At 40.0% G+C, this 12,307-nt stretch overlaps 1 protein-coding gene across 3 annotated transcripts in view; it reads right to left on the bottom strand.

Moving 5' to 3' along the window:
* MAP3K7CL (MAP3K7 C-terminal like) overlaps positions 1–12,307 on the bottom strand; it is a 40,253-nt gene that overhangs the window by 20,821 nt on the left and 7,125 nt on the right. The window contains exons 1-2 of one of the 3 annotated variants that reach the window (XM_028726993.2): positions 5,063–5,549; positions 1,165–1,273 (exon numbers count right to left, since the gene is read on the bottom strand). In XM_028726993.2, coding sequence (XP_028582826.2) covers positions 1,165–1,234 — 70 coding nt within the window. In that variant the 5' untranslated portion in view covers positions 1,235–1,273; positions 5,063–5,549. Of the gene's footprint in view, positions 1–1,164; positions 1,274–5,062; positions 5,594–12,307 lie in introns of those variants that run through there. The other 2 variants (XM_028726994.2, XM_028726996.2) reach the window with 2 other exon arrangements.

Genomic DNA, 12,307 nt, shown 5'->3' with positions numbered 1-12,307 from the left:
GGCGCTGCTACGTTAAGGTCGCTGTTAAAGGGCCGGAAAGGAATTTCCCTGCATTGGCAGGTTTCGCCTTTCCCGTAGCACAACGTCACAACTTTGGCGGTATCAGGCATTGGGCGGAATCCTTTAGTCCATCTTCCTCTTTGCGGCGGCGATACCAGGGTTCCCTGTTAAAGGGGTTTCTGAAGGGAGGCTTTGACCGAAAGGTCGTCATTGCTCTCCCCTGCAGCAGCGGCGGCATTACGGGGGCGACTATCTCTGCTTGAACATATATTCTCCAGAGCCGGCCCATCCCCCCCCCCCCACTGGATAACCCTGAAGTTCCCTAGGTCCCCGGCTGGGGACTGGGGAGGGAGAACGCTCAATGCCTGAGCCAAGGTCTACCCACATTTGAAATTTAATAAAGTTGTGGCCAATTTAATCCCATAGCACGTTGTCTTGAGTCATTATTCCACATGATGGGGGGGACCGCTCGGGATCTGGGGACTCCGCCTGTCCACGCAAAACTAAGTCATACACAACTTTTCCACATAAATTATGCAGAGGGAGTATAACACGTACATGGCAGAACTCTCTCTCTTCCCACCCTGCACTTTAGGCTGCAAAACTAAACAAATAGTCAGCAGTAATATAAAGAACAATGTCAACCAACTTTTTACTTCTTTTGTTTCTGAGGGAACATACAATCCAGACCAGCTGTTTCCTGAGAGCTTCCCTCAATTTGGTCAGGAAGGTATTTTTTTACCCAATCTCGTTTTTTTCATTCTCTCTCTCTCTCTCTCTCTCTCTCTCTCTTTCTCTCTCTCTCTCTCTCTCTCTCTCTCAGTTGCCCTTCTAAAGATCCACGTAGAATTCTGTAATGTCGGCCTGCTGCTGTGCTAGGCTTGTGTCTTTCTGTTGTTGTTGCAAGTAAGAGCTCTGGTAAACAATTTCAACAAAACAGGTTTGCTAATAAGATTATAACAACTTGATGGCTGTATGAGACTTCTGGGTTTAGGGCAATATATAAATATAATAATAATAATAATAATAATAATAATAATAATAATAATATGGAGACCAAATCATTTCAAACACCTAAGAAAAATCAAACTGTAACACTGAAGTACCAATTTGTGGCAATAATGGACAACCAGGACAAAGAACCTTAATAAATTTGAATTTTACCTGTGGAGTCATTTAGACTGAAGGCAATTCGTATCGGTTTATCAGCAGGTACCCTTGCGGTGGTGATCATGTGGGCACTTGAGCCTATGCGTTTACTTATGTGTTCCAGCTGTAAAATATAAATATTGCATAATTTATGGGTCTTGAGAAGCCAATGCATTGTGATTTTAATGTTCTTCAAATATCTTCATAACTTCTCTGATGTAATCCTTTTTCAAGTTCAGGAATATTGCAAAGCATAATTACCTGCAAGTAAATTCCCTGGCATGATTCTTTCACACATAAGGTCCACAATGCACAGAGAGAGGCAGAGAATAGGCATCATATATTTCCAGGCAAATCAAAGTCTTCCATTGAACAATTGCTAGCCAAGACAATTTTTCAGAGAAACTCAATGTATTTGGCTGCCATTCTTGGCTTTTCCTAGGACAATGCAGGATTTAGTGCAATTATATATGTCTACAAAATGGGTGTAGGCATGTGGAAATGCATAATTGATCTGTGACCAGTCCTTTCTAAGCATTATCATCTGAGGTATTTCTACAACTTTTTGTGCAATTTAAGGCATTTTAAAAACACTACCACCAACAACCAAAGATTGATCAACGAAGGTAGTGGAGAACACCCACTGAACAAAACGACAGTGAAAAAGTCAGGGAAACAATTCTTTGGCACAAAACAGCCCATTGCTTTACAAATGGGTTTTGCTTACAAATTGGCAGTGTTAATATACAATGCTATCTTGCAATAGGTTAGATCACTGGTATATCTAGCTGAATATATATATAGCTCTCCAAAGCTTGTGGAAGTGGTCTATCTCAAGTTTGCCACTGGAGAGATCATTTTAACCAGAGAAACAGGGCACTGAGCCTGGAACCTGGGAGCCATGCATCTTACAAATGGCCTGTGGCTCACCTTACTCTCACTATTTCAGTGTAAATGAGTTGTCCTGCATCCTCTAAAACATGGCAGGGGAACCTTTTGAGCTCCAAGGGCCACATTCTTATCCAGATTGGACAGCAATCACCTGATGACCCCATGATGCTGCTAAAACTAAGGTTTCCCACCTCCATTTTAGCAGGGCCTTTGATGCAATCCTTCCTGAATCAGGAAGAGGTTTGAATAGAAACTCCTGCTAAACAAAGGGGGGGACGGACACATTTGTTTTAGCTGAGGTTTGAATGCAAACCCCTTCCTGAACGAAGGAGGCTGTATGGAATCCTGCCAAACCGAGCACTGCTCAGTTGTGTGCTCCTGTTCCCTACTTACCCTGCCCTTCCACCCAAGTGACACCAGCTGGTGGATGTGATTTGTGAAAGATGACCTCACGGGCTAACTTAGATCCCCCCAGCAGACCAAGAGTGGCCCACAGTTCAGAGATCCTCCCCCCAACTCTAAAAAGCCAGCTAAAATACATTTAAACCAGATGTTCTGATGCTTACACTGTAAATTTTTAGACAAACAGATATGCCTGTAACAGATTTCATGAGTGCAACTAACTTGTTTTAATTCTACATTAAATGAGCCCACGATAAAATAAGTTTACTAAGTTTGAAGCCAGCCACTTACTTGCTCATTGCAGCCGATTATCACCATTTGGAGCACCATTCCAGAAAATGTGACTACTGGGTCAGAGAGTGATCTGTTCAGAAACCCTGCGATTTGTATACAGATACCAGATTTCCCCACAAATCTATTACTACTTCACTGCTGCTATAATATTAAGTGGCTAACAAAGAATTCAATCTACTGAGTCAGTTGTAAATTACATACTCAGCAATGTAAGCAAGGTGCATTTATATTCCGCCATTGGCCTGTCCTGTAGTTAGTATGGCATTTAGCTGGTGGAAAAAACAACTCATTGCTCTGCCTCCTTCTAATGCTATACTTTTAATGTAATAGCAGGGGACTGGTTTGTTCAAACATCACTGGTAGAGATGGCAGAATCTGTCAATTTTAGTTTCTCATTTTTCCAATCTTAAGTTCAGCTCCACATTTTCCTATCAATTTGTGACAAAACACCCAAATGAAAAAGCCTATTTTTCTATGCAATTTTGACTAATGCACTTAATTCTGCAAAGCAATTTTCCTTTATACAATGCAGTTTTGTATGTTATTTTCATTACTTTACCCTAATATATGCATTTTTGTGCAGAATTGCATTGCAAAAATTGGAGAAGAATCTCCAAATTTTGGGTCACACATTGTTTCAGAAAGTGCAGACTGGGTAGATTCACCTTTAACATTTCACCTGGAAAAAATAAATGCAGCTCTTAAAACTGCAAGAACTTTCGGAAAGTCTGGACTTTGCAGTCTTATGGCCATTGTATTTTATATTTCATTTTTTGAAGCACTTACAAAAACATTTGATAGCAAGAACTAGTTCACCTAAAAAAACATCCTTAACACCATTCTCTAACGGCATAGGATGTTGTGGTAGTAGGCATAAATTTGGCCAGCCCACGTCTATTTTCCAATGTACCTTGTTCTTTCAGCATTTATCTAGCAACTGTAACACTATCCTAGTTGTGAAAAGCATTTAAACATGTGCTTAAGCCAAGGAGTGTTGTCATTCATTTCAGGATGACACACTAATGCAATTTGCAGGCTCCGGAAGACTAACACATTGAACAAATTGTGTTCAACCTCAAAGTGACCCATTTAGACTATTAAAATGCAATACCCTAAATTACCAAAGTTAGTGTACCTGGTCTACTAAAGCACAAGCAGTAAGTACATTGTTTGTTTTGAAAGATGTTTGCTGTGAGAAGTTCTATGATATGTCCCATATCTCTCAGATGCTGTAAGATGATCACAGCAATATCTAAATCCACTAATAGCTACACAAACACAGGTTGTAACAGTGTTAGTTCTGAAGAGAGCTTGCCAAAATCTTTAGACTTGCATATAAAGGTTTGGGAACTCAAGTTATACCTTAGTCAATGCAAATAAACCAAACTTATATCCATATCCTTTAGCTTAACTACTAGGCTATTAAAACTGCATAATAAATATGATTGATGCATCACTTAGCTTACTATCAATTATTTAAAATCATATCTATACATGTCTGATTAAATATTCTTATTGAGTTTAAATACAGTACTGCTTTATTTTCTCTTCTTTACAATCACAAAAGCATTTGAGATGGTATAGATACATAATCATAATTTATTGCTCACAGTATTGTGGCCAAACTAACCTACTGCAAAACAGACAGAAAGCATGAATGAAAGAAAGGTTATATATTTGGAAAACCAACATCATCATCACTTTTCCCTCCACGAGTCTCCTGTGTTCATCCTTTGGAGAGCTTGGAACAATGCATGAAAGGCATGTTAAAAAGTGATCAAGCTATGAAACAAATTATATGTTAAAAAGCACAATGATTTTGAGTACAAAGCTAAAATGTTTTTGTAGCAAAGCCATTTGTTTTAAAAATCCATTCTCTTATCCTGGTAATGTAAGTTTCTTTTAAAACATTTGGTCTTCCACTTTTCAGAAAGGCAAATACTTTTCCTGTACACAATACATACATATAGTTTTCTTTGTACTTTACGAAAGAATCCCAAAAGGTCTTCCTCTCAGAGAATGAAACAAAATGAATCTATGCAAAGAAAGGATGGAAAGTTCATTCACAACATTCTCTGTGTGAACAGCTTCAGTGAGCTAAATTAAAAAGAATTGCCTCAAATATATCCCTTTTCCCTCTCTCTTGATGAAACCTAAAAGCTTTCAATTTGGAAAAAAAAATCCCAAGGAAACAGTTCTTCAATTCAATTGCCTGTGAAACTGAGTGATCCTTCCTTATTTTTTTTAAAAAAATCTGCAACAGAACTCAAGTTAAGTGTGGTTACAACTCAATCAGTTAGTTCAGTTTTCACACCTGTTGCCTTACCTCACTTAGTAGTGTCTGCACTTGTATAATCCAGGGCCAGCCACTGCCTTGGCTTGTCGCTGCCTTTATGGAGTAAAGATTCAATAGAAGAAAAGGCTGCACCTGCTACATAGCAGCAACTGACAAGGTCTGAGAAGTTGAAACAGCTGTCAGGGCAACATGCTGCTACCTGCACTTCCCATAGGCTTTTCAGTCCCTGGGGACCACCCTTTTCCGTTTCCCTTCACAATTTCACCGTTTCTTCCCTTCCCTTCCTTTCCAACAACGAAGGATTACAGTGTTGTCATGCTTAATGGGGCAAAAAATCCTTCCATCAGAGGCATTATTAAAGCGGTGAACTGTCAAGAGTCCAAGATTTTTAATTCATTAGTCCTGCCAAACCTAAAATATACAAACAGACTTGCTTCATAGGACTGGAATGTTTTCAGCATGACCCAATCAGTGTCTGTGTCTATTCCAGCAAACTGGAAAAGATAGCCTGACTCCAGTCAGCAAAAATGTCTGCGTCTCAAATCAGCTTGGGTGACATTGCCAACTTGAACCGGCTGCAAGCAAACTATCAGATGATAGCTCCCGCTGCTGTTACTGCTGCTATGAAAGCGAACAACTAGGTTAGATGTTTGCTGCTTCAGACCGGGCTCAGTAAAATGATACCATCCAATAAATGAGATGATAGACCTGCAGCAATGAAGAGACAATGGGCTATTCTTAGATGCACTGTATACTAAGGGTCTATTAATATTTTTCTTAAGGCATGTCTATAGCCATTCCGGAATTACACTGCCCAAAACGGAAGAGAAGCAATATGTTTTCATAAATCATAGAGTTTACAACTGATGTTTTATGTAAAAGCTTAGAACTGCTGAAAATACAAGCAAGCTAATAACTAGTAAATTGCACAGTCTCACCAAACTTTTCCCCCCAATGACAATATGTATATATCCTTCCTCAGTCTATATAACATGCTTTATTTATAGCTCTGACACTCTTTTTGTAGTATATCATGTATTTTTAAAAAATGGTTGGGTTCAAATTATTTTACATTTAAATTATTTTACAATCATGATTATACTAAAGTTATGTTGCATTAACTTTTGAAAGTTATTTATGGAATCATGCTTATATGTATAAATATATATTTTTAACTCCCATATTAATAGTAGCTGTAAAGTGCTGCTTTTTTCTGACTGCTGTGGTAGAGCATTTCTGAGCTGCCTTACAATATCAGTTACTGGGGTGAGGGAACGGAACAGGTTTTGCAATATATTTTTCTTAGATATATACAAGTTAAGCAGGGAATATCAGGTAGGCAATAAGACAGACACTATGAATCTTAAAATAACATCCCCCCTCCACAAAGGAACAGCCAGGCTTGCAGCTTCCCAAGGCTGCTTGTTACCAGCTGACAGACAGGGTGACACAAACTCTCATTTGGAACAACCACCAGGTATCAAAGGCTGCTGAGCAAATATTTTCAGGCTGTACAAAAGTTTACGGTGAAAATATATGTTCAGTTTACATGTGATAATATCAACTGCCATAACAGTACTTGGCTACTTTCTATTATTATTTTTTATTTTCAGAAATACATTGATGCATGATAAAGTATGGAATGTGCAAGGTTCATAATAATGCATATGAAAGTCATCAATATATAGATGACTTAAGATATCTTATTTCCTATCACACCCACTTCAAAAAAGATACATCAACATCCATCTACATATACTTTGCTCGTCTTCTGTTTGTACAGTTAATTATAGCACAATCCTAAACATGTCTACTCAGAGACATGTGCAACGAGGTGTCCCCCAGGTAAACGTGTACAGCACTGCAGCCACAAAGAGCTATTAAATTACTTTATGTTTTGCCCCAAAGACTGAGAAGTGACAATCCTATATTAAGACACATTAACAGTGGCATTTGGAGGCTAATCCTTCAGAACAGAGTACTCTTGTGCAATTTTTTATGCCCAGCAGAATAGACATAGTAAGCACTACTTCACATAACCTCTTTCAAGGAGTCCTTTCCCAGGAAATTAGCAGTAAATGCCAAATTACTGCTCAGCCAGTTGCATAAAGGTGCATGGTAAACTGAACTTGTTACAGATAGACCTTCCATCTCAGTTTGAACTTTGGCATATGAGATCACAACAAGTCAACAGCAAGATTTTTCTGAGAATGGGTTGAGCCAGAATGGGCTGAGTTACTAGCCCACCATGAATCCAAGTATTCAGAGAGCTACTTCAAAACATCAGCATCATGAAGAAATGTATACAAGAAATTGCTTATCTGTGTCACTGTATTTATCAATTTTTCAAGCACTTGTCTAGCAGAACACTGCTGTGTAAACAGAGGAAACAAATAAAATACAACTGTGTTCCATGTTCGTAATATTTACATCTCGTAACTATATAGCTGAAGTAACTAAATATGGTTTTTCACAAATCCCCAAAGACTACCTAAAGAGTTTTTAGTCCGCCATCCTCTGCCAACTTTAATCTATTTTCAGAGATTATTAACTGCTGAGGGTGGCAAGTCACCCACCTGGGCACAGAGACAACACATATCTAGAGGACTTGAAACAGATTTAAATCTAAGTTCAAGGACTTTACACAATGAACAGTCATCCGGAAATACTATTGTATTTATGACAAGGGTGACAGTCAACATTGAGGAAGAGTGACTAGGTTATCAATGGTGTGGCTATGGATAGGGGAGGGATGAAAAACGTAAGATATTGATGTCATATTCATCTTGCATTTTTTACGATGTACTGTTCAAACTGATCCAGGGCATGAGGATGCACCACACTGAGGTTTGTTCCAAACTTTCTCCTCTGAGGACTTGTTTTTGTTTTCAAAGCAAATGGCTGCAGAAATGTGGACAACTGAATTTCAGATGGGAAAAACAGAAATGGAAAGAACTAAAACTGCCAAATCTGTTCATCCCTATTGTATACAGTTTTTGGACCTCTACAACAGCACTCCACATAATTCTTTTAATTCAACCAGACCATCACCCAGCTACTAAAACCATGCCTGGAAGACCATCAGAAAAATATATTCAGGGTCTTCTGAAAAGCCTGCAACTTAGAAACCTGATACAAGTCCAATGGAAGGAAATTCTGTAGCCATGGGGCCACCATACAGAAAGACCTGTGCCCTTTGGCCATTCACCTGACCAACCTGTGAAGTGGGCACAGTAGGAGAATCCCTGAAGCAGATGTTAAAAGTGCAGGAAGGATGGCAGTCCAATAAATAGTTTGGGCCAAACTGTTTAGGGCTCTAAAGTTTCCTCACCCCTATTCTAATTCTTTTACCAGTCTATAATACAGTGGTACCTTGGGTACCTCGCTGAAGAATTGATGCTTTTGAATTGTGGTGCTGGAGGAGACTCTTGAGAGTCCCATGGACTGCAAGAAGATCAAACCTATCCATTCTGAAGGAAATCAGCCCTGAGTGCTCACTGGAAGGACAGATCGTGAAGCTGAGGCTCCAATACTTTGGCCACCTCATGAGAAGAGAAGACTCCCTGGAAAAGACCCTGATGTTGGGAAAGATGGAGGGCACAAGGAGAAGGGGACGACAGAGGACAAGATGGTTGGACAGTGTTCTCGAAGCTACAAACATGAGTCTGACCAAACTGCGGGAGGCAGTGGAAGACAGGAGTGCCTGGTGTGCTCTGGTCCATGGGGTCACGAAGTCGGACACGACTAAAAGACTAAACAACAACAACAACAACCTTGGGTTACAGACGCTTCAGGTTAGAGACCCCACTAACCCAGAAATAGTTAGGAACTTTGCTTCAGGATGAGAACAGAAATCGTTTGGCGGCATGGCGGGAGCGGGAGGCCCCATTAGCTGAAGTGGTACCTCAGGTTAAGAACAGTTTCAGGACATTGGAAACGTTTTCCAGTTCCTGCAGTTCTTAATCATATGTGCCATCCTGAAATAAATCAGGATTTTAAAAAGCTGTAACATACAGGCTATACAGTTGGGTACCTTCTCAGTATTGTGGAGAGGACAGAATGCTGATAATCCCTCTTGTTCTTCCTTTAGGAACAGGGGCAGTGGTGCTATGTACTGTTTCCTGCCAATGTGTTCTAGTCATCAACTGTTTGGTACCAGAGCAAAATTCTTTCAATCATGGATCATATTATGAAACGTAAGCTCATCTCCAGGGATGACATACAACGTATCATGTTTTAGTCATCACACATTCCAACATTATCATCTCCTGAATTAGAAACGTTACAACTTATTGACACTGGGAGTTTGACAAGTTTGTAATTTTATTCGTTTATTTATTTAGCCTGAAGTATTCATTGCCTTGCATATGTAAATAAAGGCCAGAATCTTCTGCCTAATAAAACACCTGTCCTCTTCTATTTTTTAACTGCACTACTTTCACCTCATTACAGTCCCTTAGCCCGAGTAGTGTTCGGGTAGTGTATGACCTCACCAAAGATGAAACAGTGTCTGAGGCGATTAGTCAGCCTATAAAAATAAACTTTGACATGTTCTGACACTTGGATGACAGTGTTCAAAGGAGATGGAGGAAAACACCAGCCCCTTTCATACATTATGCACACTGAGAATAAATGTGCCGAGGCAGGAGGGTGACATTGTGGCAGCAGGTTCTGTTGCCAATTGATGCCCATTCATTTCGACATTTGAAATGATTTTAGGCAAATTCAGTGCCACTCTCAAAGCACACGTGTTCTGTGTGCACATAATGTATGGAAAAGAGTACTGTATTTTTCACTCTATAAGATGCACCAGACCACAAGACACACCTAGTTTTTGGAGAAGGAAAACAAGGGGGAAAAAATATTCTGAATCTCAGAAGCCAGAACAGCAAGAGGGATCGCTGCGCAGTGAAAGCAGCAATCCCTCTTGCTGTTCTGGCTTCTGTGATAGCTGTGCAGCCTGCATTCGCTCCATAAGACGCACACACATTTCCCCTTACTTTTTAGGAGGGAAAAAGTGAGTCTTATAGAGCAAAAAATATGGTATATCCTAACGTGGGGAATTACTTCACACAGTCAAATATGTTTTTTCCTAAAACAGCAGAAATGAAAATGCATTGTTCACTGGTGGAGTTACTTATACGGCTAGTCTATTATAATGAAGTCAAAATCAGGATCAAGATATTCAGCACCTGGTTTGTTGAGCATTAAGTACACATTTTGCAGTTTAACATTTTAACTCTAGCCTCAATATTCACTTGTAAGGCATGAACACAGTTTGAGCAGAGGCTAACAGTTTGACACAGCCTTCAGAATATGCTGCTCTCAGTCATAACAACTACTCTGGAATATGGGGGGAGGGGCTATATTAACAGCCTATTTCTTGCCTTCTTATGGTACATTATGAGACAAACGGATTGGTGGATTTATATCTTACGATCCTTTACTAATCTTGAACTGGGTGTGTCTGCTGACAAGACAAGCCCTATCCAACATTCTCATCCCTAGATATATTTTTTAGTCACAGGATAGAGCTCGTATTTCCTGTAGGCACAAAAAATTCAAGATGCGGAGCTTTTCTTAGAATTTAAACACAGAAATAAGGAAAGACGTGTGTGTTCTGTTTATGCTTATAATGCAGTTATTTAAAGCCAAGGGCCATGGGGACAATGGGCAGAGAAAGAGATTCATGTCTGAGTTGAAATAAGGTTATCTCAGTTCTAGCCTGACATTCTAATTACTGCACCTTATTTGATCCGGAAGGATTGGTTCACATCTTTTGACCCCTTGGAGGTCTTGTGCAACAAACCCACTTCCCTCAAAGATCACACCTTTTGCAATAAGGAAAGTGGCAGAGAAGTACACTTGGGAATGTGGAATAGCACTTGCATGATGCAACATCATCTGACCTCCCCACAAACAAATGAGAACCTCCCTGAAAACAAAACAGGACGAATATTCAGAATGGAAACAACATTGCTCTAATGATGGCAACTTCATATGCTCAGGAGACACGGAATAGTTACAAAGAGGGTCCAAAAGATTTAATGTAAGGTTTAAAGCATGCTTTAAAGGAGCGGGGTGGGGGCACTAAGGAGACTCTATTGTTTTTGAATACTTGTACTTTTAAATACTTGTACTTTTAATCAGCATAGCTGGAAGGAATTGAGACGCTACACCAAATGACATGGGGATAACATTGCATGTTTAAACAAGCATGATTAACCTGGGTGCTTTTGGAGAAGAAACAGCCATGGGGCCTCACAGGTTTTCGTGCTGCTTTGCCCCCAAGTTTCTGTTTGCAGTAAACACAGGCGCAAACAGAGGCCAGGAGGGAGGAATTTTCAGTAAGCAAGCAAGCAAACAAACAAACAAACAAACAAACAAACTGGTGTGAGGTCCCAAGTGAGAGAGATAGCACAATGCCCAGGTTCAGCACACTTTCAAAAATGTGACAAATATCGTGTATATTTTGGACCCTGTGCAGGGGCGGAGGAAGGGAGTGTGGCAGGTGTGGGCCGCCCTGGGTGTCACCACTGAGGGGGGTGACAAAATGCTTCAGGATGACAACAGAAATTGTGCGGCGGCAGCAGCAGCAGCAGCGGGAGGCCCCATTAGCTGAAGTGGTACCTCAGGTTAAGAACAGTTGCAGGTTAAGAACAGCCCTCCAGAACGAATTAAGTTCTTAACCTGAGGTATCACTGTATCTAATTCAGCAGGAGCTTTCCCCAGCCTTATCTGAAGAGGCCATGAACTGAACCTTGGGTCCCGTATGTGCAAAGCATGCTCTCTGCTGTGAGCTATGGCTCTCCCCCATTTTCAATACAAAAATTGCAATATTTTCAAAGGAACATATTGCCTAAGAACACTGCACTCTTTTTTGCTGTTGATGAAAGACCCATCCTGACGTATGACTTCCCCTTTTTTCTAGTATCAAAACGAGAACCCCAACCCGAATATATCCTTTTTGAGTGCATTTGCTGTAACTTGAAGCAGTTCCTTTAACATCACAAGATAAGCAGGGCACCAAAGAGAGGGAAACACCGCCACCAAGAGAACATATTTGAGAAGTTCTTTATACAAGTTGATGTGTTTTAAGACTACAGGGGGCTAACTGGTTAAAGATTATGGGTTCAGAAATAATAAAAATAATATATATAATTTTAAATACTGAGCAATATCAGTTAAGTGCTGAGATGTCCACCAGTGGTGGGAATGTACATAGAAATATTGCCTAAGAAAAGCAGTAGTTTAGTGGGTGCTGAAATAATGACA

Source organism: Podarcis muralis, chromosome 4 (assembly GCF_964188315.1).
Source record: "Podarcis muralis chromosome 4, rPodMur119.hap1.1, whole genome shotgun sequence".
NCBI lineage: Eukaryota > Metazoa > Chordata > Lepidosauria > Squamata > Lacertidae > Podarcis > Podarcis muralis.
This window is presented reverse-complemented; position numbering and strand designations above follow the sequence as displayed.